Source organism: Pipistrellus hanaki (assembly GCF_964339955.1).
Source record: "Pipistrellus hanaki genome assembly, chromosome: 6".
Classification (NCBI taxonomy): Eukaryota; Metazoa; Chordata; class Mammalia; order Chiroptera; family Vespertilionidae; genus Pipistrellus; species Pipistrellus hanaki.
The window spans coordinates 23,371,651-23,381,286 of record NC_140508.1 but is presented as its reverse complement, the minus strand read 5'-3'; the positions used below and the strand labels follow the sequence as shown (position 1 = coordinate 23,381,286).

The 9,636-nt window shown below is 36.2% G+C and overlaps 1 protein-coding gene across 2 annotated transcripts in view; it reads right to left on the bottom strand.

Annotated features, from left to right (window-relative positions):
* Positions 1-607: 607 nt before the first annotated feature.
* Positions 608-9,636, bottom strand: part of ESF1 (ESF1 nucleolar pre-rRNA processing protein homolog) — a 65,676-nt gene continuing 56,647 nt past the window's right edge. For both annotated transcript variants that reach the window (XM_084887627.1, XM_084887628.1), the window contains exons 12-14: positions 3,711-3,784; positions 2,432-2,578; positions 608-1,372 (exon numbers count right to left, since the gene is read on the bottom strand). In XM_084887627.1, the coding sequence (XP_084743753.1) occupies positions 1,079-1,372; positions 2,432-2,578; positions 3,711-3,784 (515 nt within the window). In that variant the 3' untranslated portion in view covers positions 608-1,078. The remainder of the gene's footprint in view (positions 1,373-2,431; positions 2,579-3,710; positions 3,785-9,636) is intronic.

Here is a 9,636-nt window from a genome sequence, read left to right as displayed (position 1 = left end):
AAAAAATTACTACATTGCTTTAGCCAGGTAACTCAGTTGGTTAGTGTTGTCCTGATACACCAAGGTTGTGGGTTTGATCCCAAGTCAGGGCAATACTACATTGGTACACTTGAATTTTTATACCAAAAAATGTCAAATTAACTATTAACCACAAAGCTGGCTGAATTCCTATGTCTTTCAGAAGCTACTATATTTATCATTTGTTCCATGTGACCATTTTGGTTTCTATTTTCATTTATTTATATAGCACACCTAATTTTTCTAAGTGGACAGTGTATAGTTTATAAAACCTAGACTAGATGAGATCCAGGCCTTGAAGGTGTGCTTTAATTTAAAAAAAAAATTAAGATTCCTTAAACTCTATAGCAGCAAATCCATTCTCAAAGCATTTCAAAAATCTGAAGGGCAGATGTAAGAATTTTGTTACTAAAAAAAATAAAGCAAAAATAAAAATTATTGTAGAGCTCACAAAAATTTCAGAGCAATGAAAACCTAGAACTGCCTCTTCATGGAGTTGTCCCTTAAAGAAGAAAAGTTTTTTAGATATTTTCCAGAGAGTAGTTTGAGATGCTTAAAATAAAATAAATCACTGATATATAAAATAATGAAAATACTTAGTACTTTTTATTTACAAATTAATTTCATAATCCAACTATAATAAGCATGTCCAAACAACAAAGAAAGTGATTGGCTTCCATCTCATTAGGGCTATAAAAATAAATCAGCACTGTGTTCTATTTTTTCACATAAAATTATAAAGTCTTTTGAAAAAGCTACTTTAGAATAATCTTCTAGTATGAACTGAATTTCATAAAATATAAAATTTAGTAGTTTATAAATACTATAATTTAAATTAATTGAATTAGCTACAATTAATCTGTGGAAATACAGAGCACAAGTATGTCAATCATCCACAATTAGGTTTAACTATTATATACAAGAGACATTTTTCAATCATCAGAGTAAGACTTTATTCATATTCTTGAAAGGTAGCTTTGTTCCCAATAAATATTCTTTCTACCACTTCTGTAAACTGTAGGGAGATCACATTCCTAATGTAAAAGGAAACAACATACAGCTATTTGACTTTTTGTTTTTTTCTTGCTTGAAACTGCTCTGTTTTGTTTTTTACTGATTTAATCAACATTGACAAGGCAGGATCAATGGACCTCTTTTGTGATTCCTTTTGAATTTCACTCTCTTTTTTCTTTAATGCCTGAGTTAGTTCTTGTTCTTTTTGTTCTCTTTGCCGGGCTTTCTCCTCAAGAATTTTCTCCATAGCTTTTGTTTTCTTGAAGTTAGGATCCGAAGGATCCAAATTGAATAAGTGGGAAGTATACATTGCCTGAAACCGTGAATCCTTAACATTTACCTGTAAATCCAAAAGGAAAATAAAAGAAATTAAATTACTAAACCAAAAGGCCCAGAAATGGGCCAAATTTGAAGTCAATGAGTTGTTATTTGGGACCAGGGGATCACTTCATCTACCTAATAAAAGAGAAATATGCTAATCGACTGTACCTTCATGATGCCCACCAGCAAATCAGGAGTGACTACGTAAATTAACCCAATAAATATGGTAAGTAAATTTGCATATGCAAGCCCTGAGCGGAGGGGACGGGGTGGAACGCTTGTGTTTGTCGCCATGGCGTCAACACAGGTGTTTTGCACAGCCCCAGCTGCTTGGGGCCTCTGGGCAGTGTGGGAAGGCAGTTTTCAGAATAAGGTTTGACTAAAAATCTCTTTTTGACTTTAACTTTTCATAAGAAAACCATTCACTGAAAAGTGCAAACAACATATATAGAACTAACTTACTAGTATAGAAACGTGTACTACAGAATGGCCTAAAAGTCCCTCTATATGCCACTTAGAAATTATCTGTATGTACCTCTCCATTCTTTGAACAAATCAAAATTTCCCCACATTCTCTGGGTCTAGTCTTCCACATTAACAGGTGGAAGTCATTAAGTAGTTCCTGGCAGCTGTTTGTAGGTTTTCTGCATAGGGCTCAAACTCATGCATAAGGACTATGTGGTCATTAGGAATATGTATTTAGCAAAAAGAAGAAAAAGAGAGACAGCAATGGAAACAAAAAAATAGCAACTGAAAAAGCATGGCTTACTGCACTGGCCACTAGCCACAGTGAGAGTGACACTGTGACATGAGCCTGCTATTTCTCAGTTAGGCTCAATTGGCATATTCTTCCCAAGTGAGCATCACACTGCATGTGATTCTAACACTGAAAGCTACATGTAGTGCAACATGGCTACCAAAATATGGCTGTATAGGACTAAGAGATGGTAATTTTGGCTCCATGATCATTCCTAAGACATTCCAAAGCTGACTTTCACTATGTTTAATTTTTATCTCCAGACCTGACTCTAGAGTCAACACCAGCTTAAACAGGCTAATGACATCTGTCCCTAGTTACCTCAAAGTCATCCTCTAATAATTCCTTCTTTTTCATAAGCTGTTTTTTCTTCTTTTTGCTTAGATTCTGGTGCTCCACAATCTTGTTGTAATTGAAGTGTTTCTTGTTGTCTTCCTCCTCATCCATCATGAGCAAAGCCATTTCAGCCTACAAAGAGAAAAAAAAATTCAAATGTACAACAATGTTTTTCTTCCCCAAACTGGAATATGGAGTATGAAATGCCCTCCAGGAAAGGAGAACTCAGTCACCAATGATCCAGGATAACATCTGTTATCTGTAAACTGATTGTGGATCACTGAAACTCACAAAGAAACCCAGAGATCCTTATACTGCTGTAAGCAACAGGTAAAAGCTTCAGAAGCAACATCACTGATAGCAGGAGAAAGGTGAAAGTCTGTATTTAAAAACCAGATTACCTCCCACGTTAGTATAACTGGTTCGTAGGCTGTAGGAATGAGTCCCCAAGTCACCCAAATAAAACTTTATCATTTTCACTTTGGTCTTTTAACGAAGTGATACTAAATATAGCAAATATAGTATTTTGTGATACAAACTATTCTTTAAACATGTATTATTAACAAGAAATTTATTTTTCTTCTGCCTTTTGTACCTTTATTGTTTTAATAGTGATATGTTTTTATGAAGTGATATATCTTAATATTTGCTTCTGAACTATATTATCTTTTCAACTAAATAGGTGTTTTCTACCAACACACAATGGGATTAAATGTGAACCCTCAAGAACCAAGTAAACAATGATGTATACTAGAGAAAATATAGAATATAATGTCAGACTTTTGTGAATCTTGTAATATTACTACTTTAGACTGCTTTAATTTTCTTTTACTTTCATCACTGACACCTATAGTTGGCATTCTTTTTTGAGCCATTATCCATAAGAGATAATCTTTGTGCTCCTTAACTCTATGAGTATTCCTGTGTATGCAAAAAATGGAGAACAGAAAAGATACATTAAAATGCAGAGTTTAGGTGACCAGCCAGGCTCACTCCCAGATACAGATGTGAATGTCAGTCATAGGGATGTTGTTGGCTCCAATTCATGCCTCAGCAAAAACACCTATTACTCTGCGCTATGGCTCTTTGGAGTCACTGAAGAAAAGGTTCACTGCACTTCAAGGAAAAGGCTTTACTTTTGGACATTAAGCTTATGATTTTTACAATAACAACGAGAGAAATTAGGACTTTATAAACCATAAAAAGCAAAGTCTGTACTATGGGATTCAGATGAACTTCATTTAAATTACTTATGATTGCTCACCTTTTGTTTCTCTATTTCAGCCTCCTCCTCTGGAGATGGGCCATCTGTTGCAGATTTCACTGATTTCTTCTTTTCTTTTATAACAAACAAAATTGGAGGGTTAAAAATTACAAGACTATAAAAAAATGTTTACAGTAGGAACAAAAATGTAAGATATCTAGGAATAAGCTTGTCAATAAATGTGTAGAAACTAGAGGACGTAAAAAATATTACTAAGATATTACTGAGAATGGAATAAATATAATACTTCTGGATGGGGTGACTGAATGTTAAAAAAGCAAGTTCTCTTGAAGGTGATATATAATTATATTATCAATTGAGAAATAAAAACCGTAAGATCATTTCAATACATATAGAATAAGCATTTGATAAAATTCTATATCCAGTCATGATAAGATATATACATTTAGTGAAATTCTAGATAAAATTCCAATCACGGAAATCTTTACAAAGATTAACAAGATAGATTTGATATACTAGTGATACAGTTTACTAAAATGTACTACAAAAAGTACTGTGCGTAAAATACAGAAAAACAATAGTATAGCTTAGGATATAAGATGTAGCATCAGACATTACTGAAAAAAAAAAATTAAGTTTATTGTCTTACCCCATAATCTACAGGTAAATAAAATGCAGATAGGTTAATGAGTTAAACATTAAGAAAAAAACTTTGGGAGAAAATACAGGGACATAACTACTTATACTCATCTGCAAAATGAAAACTTCATCCTTATAATAACAATTTGAGAGTAACTACCTGTAAGAAATAGTTTAACAAGACCCTTTCTCCTTGTCTCAAGACAAATTTGAGCTTTGGTTAACTTCCTACTCTATTATGAGGCAAACTCACTTATGGTAAGAGCTGGTCCTGACTGGAAAACTGCTTGTAAATTCAGGGGCTCCAGGACTTCTAGAGACCACAGGGTGTCGGCTAAGATGCCCTCAACCTAATTGGAGGGAGAATGTGCAGCAGGTAAGGGCACTGGACTCTGGAGCAGTGACTAGGCTTTAAATTCCGGCTCTACCAGCGGGTTTTAGCTGTGGCAGTTTGTACCTGTGTCCTTGTCTATAAAATGGGGATTATAATAATAGCACCTACCTCATAGGGTGTTTGAGGACTAAGTAAATTAGTACATGTTAAGAGCTTAGTTAATGCCTGCCACATGGCACTATAAAGTGTTTGCTGCTACTGTTAAGATAATCTGACTAGGCTCCCTGATAATCAGGCTGATGCCTTTTTTTTTTCTTCCTATTTTTTGGCTATTGGAGTGAAAGGCATTCAAAGGGAGTTGGTTTCAGGGTGATAAGGTGTGAAAGACTAGTCTGAAAAGAGAGAGGGTTCAGAATCTACAAAGATAAGCTGTTTTGTCTTTCCAATGCAAAGAAACACCGGGGTCTCTGAATTTTATGGTTAATGTTTACATAGCACTTACTTTGTCAGGGAGTAGTACTGTTCTAGTATCTTATATAATAAAAGCCTAAAATGCTAAGTGTCCAGTCATCTGTTCAACTAATCAAAGCGTAATATGCTAATGATATGCTAAGGCCGCTCAACTGCTCACTATGATGTGCACTGACCACCAGGGGGTAGACAAGTCGACTGGTTGACCAGTCACTATGACGTTCACTGACCGCCAAGGGGCAGATGATCTGACCATAAGGTTAGCTTACTGCTAGGGTCTAGTGCTAGGGGTGTCGAACTCAATCAGAGAAGGGGCCAAAATCTAAAATCCAGCCTAAATCGCGGGCCGAATGGTTTACTGAACAGTCATAAACTGACAATGTCATAAACTGACAGCGGAGTGCAGTGATGACAGTGTGGTGCGGGCCACATTGCAAGGCCTGGCCAGCTGGATTTGGCCCGCGGGCCTTGTGTTTGACACATGTGGTCTAGTCAATAGGGACTGAGCGAGATGGGCCAGACACACCCTGGAGCCCTCCCACGGTTCCTCCCCAGCCCTGATCGTGCATGGGTGGGGTTCCTCGGCCTGGCCAGTGCCCTCTTGCAATCCGGGACCTCTTGGGGGATGTTGGAGAGCCAGTGTCAGCCCGATCCCGCAGGCCAGGCTGAGGGACCCCACCAATAATCTAATATGTGCACCAGGCCTCTAGTCTTTACATATATTAACTAATTTAATCCTCATAACATGAGATAGATTCTCATTATTTATTATGATCCCCATTCTGTGGATGAGAAAACTGAAGCAGAGAGAGGTTAAATAATTATTCTCAAGTTTGGTAAGTGAAAGAACCGTAATTCACATCCAAGCACGGCAGCTCAGGCTCTTCTTACTGTTAACCACACTACCCTCTTCTGCTATCAAATATTCTCCCTGTAACAGCCTTTCCATTTAAAATGCATTTTGATGTGAAGTAACAAAGAAAAGTTCAAAGCCCAAGTAGAGAGACTTAAGAACTGCTTTGTGTGCATTAGGTCCCTGCTGTACTTACGTAGCCGTGCCCAGCCGAGAGCGTGCCAGCATGAAAGGGCTGCTGGTTCACCCCGCATGCTACCAAGGCATCTGCGTGCACTTCTAAGAAGAAATACTACTGTACGCAGCCCTTTTCCCAGGGATGAAAATCTTTCTTGCTCCTATTTCAAATGTTTTTCAGGGAATGATGTATCCACTTTAAGATTATACCTTTTTCTCTGTTTTATATATGTGTGTGTGTGTGTGTGTGTGTGTGTGTGTGTGTGTGTATCTCATTAAGGTTTCACTTTCTTTCGGTTTGATTCCCATGCCCTAAGTTCCTATGCTCTCAAGGCAAGAGCTCCTTTTGAAGTGAATGGACTAGTGACAAATATTGAAGATCATTCTGTGGGAGGGAAAAAAAAAATCAGGCTGTATCTGATTAATACATAACAGAGATAAAGATCTTCACATACAGCTGTGGGAAATAATTTCAAAGAGCCCACAATGAACTGTTCCGGATTTTATAACAACCTGGTGAAAAGTCATAAAAATAAACTTGAAAGGAAGACTGCAGCAAGGGAGGAAAAAAAGAAGCTCCAAGATGGTCAGGGTTAAAAATGATATCCAATTTTAGAGTGATGAAAATGTCTTTGCTCACAAAGAATTTACTGTGTGCTAGACTGAACTGTTTAGCCAAAAGATAAATAATGTGTAGAGATCCTTTCTGCACTGTTAACAAGACCATATTAAGAGGGCACATCTTAATTTATCTTTTTCCTTTTGGAAAGTTTTCAGACCTAAGTTAAATGAAGAGTATGATGGAAATAAAAGTCCTATTCTGTAGTTATCTTTATTTTTCAGTGAATTATTTGGCAAGTTAGAAACCACACACGCCTCTTAGGACTGCTACAAAAAGTACATATGGATTGACTCTAATAAGATGAATACTAACAGAGACTGGAAATCAGGTATGAGAATTTTATAGTTAAAAAAGGAAATCTAAAAAAAATTCCTACTGAGGTTATCCCTTTAAGCAAAAAATGTAACAGAGCACATCTATGGAAAAAAATGTGCTGCAATAAATTGATCTGCAAAATGATTATCTATAAAAGAAATTCCATTTTTCATTACTTGTAATGTCACAGAACTATTCCCAAAGAAACCTTCCTCCAGAGGGTTTAGTTAAGCACTTCTTATGAGAGAATAGTTAAGAGAATTCAGTGCAGGGCAGACATGGTCTAAGTACTGACCAGACAGCAGTGGTAAACCCCCTACCAACTCACTTTTTGCAGCAAATTCCTGCATTCAAAATCACTTTCCCATAATCAGATGCAGTCTGTTAATCTTTCTTTGGACGTGGGCATGCTGGCTTTGCTTGGAAATCCAGGAATTCCTCATGTCCAGCTCTTATACATATGGGTCCTAGCTCAGGCTTTGATCTACACAATATACTTGGAGAATTACAAAATGGAAAGGGAACCCATTAGGGTTCAGGTTCTACCATCAACCACTGGTCCTACACAATTCAACTATGTTTCTTGAGCTTCAGTTTACTCATCTATAAAGTGGGCTGATGTTTGGATTAGAGGACAGAATAAATATAAAAGCATTTGCAAACTGTAAAACAACATATGAGAAGTACACAATAAGCATTTCACATACTGGGTGAATAAAATCTGTGTACCATATTATTAAATTTTCAAGGCGGTTTATCAAATATCTTAAGTTGTCAGTCAAGACAAAGGATACATTTTAATGGAGTATATTTATATGTGATATACTTTATTTCACTCCTTCATAAAAAACAATCTTAATAAGGAGCTTTAGAAAACAAGAACTTTTATTTCATTCTATTAAGTACATTACATTTTTGAAATTCTCATTTGATGTCAAGTTTGAAGTTTACAAAAAATAGAAAAATTATAGCAAGTTTATAGTGTAAGGGGACAAAAAGAAAAGGAAAAATTAGAAAAGATTTCTGGCATTCAAACTGGCTCCTAACCCAAGCCAAACACCATGTCTGGCATCAATCAATGAACTCAGTTCCTCCTTAATTTGAAGAGTGTAAGTTCAGTTCTATGGGCTTTCCTAGGGCAAAGGTATCATAAATGCTCAAATCCACCTGGTTTAAAATATATCTGTCTTCAACCATGGGATGTGAACTATATATAATATATACATCCTTCCAAACATTAATGCTGCTCCTCAAAAGTTTCTTAGGTTTTTCTGCTACCTTCCATGCAGTACCTTCTCTAGTATAACAGAGTGACAGTCCAATCCTGCATTCTCCTCTCTAGTCAATGCTTTCTACCTCCAGTCCCATAGTTTGAAATACTATTGTACTGATTTGTAATATATATATATATATATATATATATATATATATATATATATACTTTGACTACTCAGCATTTCTCCTACACTAATATTTACATTTGGATATCTAATTGATATCTCAAAACAATTATATCCAAAATGAACCTACAGATCCTACTTTCCACCCAAACTTTCTGTTCCTACATTCCTTCCTCAGTAAGTGGAAGAGCATTCTTCCAGAGACTCAAACCAAAAATCTAGGCGTTATGCTAAATTTCTTCCTTATCCAACTAAATTAGCAAGCCTACTTGCCAAACATATATCAAATCCCACTCAGTTTTTTCCTTCCAGTTCCATTACTAATATGCCATCAAAACCAGCCATCATCTCCTGTCTAGACCTCTGCAAAATCCCGATCTCCCAATGCCTTTCTTTAATCTATTCTTTGCATAGGAACCAGAATAATTTTAAAATATACACCAGACCATGCGACATACTTGCTTAAAGACCCTTCAGTGACTTCCCACTGTCAAAAGAATAGCATCCAAATTTATTGCCAGGACAAGGCCCTGCAGGGTCAGTCCTGCATCCCAGCCAGGCCATGCTCCAGCTACAGTGTGTCTCAATTTCTCCACCACAACAAGTTCTTTCTCATCTCATAGTCTTTCTACCCACTTTTCTCTCATTGGCAATGCTTTTCCTCCAGCTCTTCAGGACTGATTATTTCTTATTCTACAGGTGTTAGCTCTATTGTCACCACCTTAGAGAAGCCTTTTTTCTTTGCCTACCCTATGTAAAGTAAGCTACTCTCCTTATTCCTCCCCATTTTATCTTCTATGTTACTGTATTCATTTCCTTTAAAACGCTGACCATATTCTCAAATACTCTTATTAGTTTATCAGTTTAGCATATTTTCCCTAAAACTATAGATTAAAGGGCTGTAACCTTGCCTATATTACTACTGTTGTATGTCTAGCCTACCAGAGTACCCAGCACCTGGTAGGCACTCAAAAATATTTACTGATAGAATAAGTAAACAAACATGGCAAGATACCATTTTTTAGAGCTAGGTTTTATATTAAAAAATTATCAGCCTTTCTATTATTCTTTTTGTTTAGAAAAAAAAACAAACCACAACTTAAGCACAAATATAATTACTCCTATGCAGTATTCTGAAATCAAAAGTATATTGA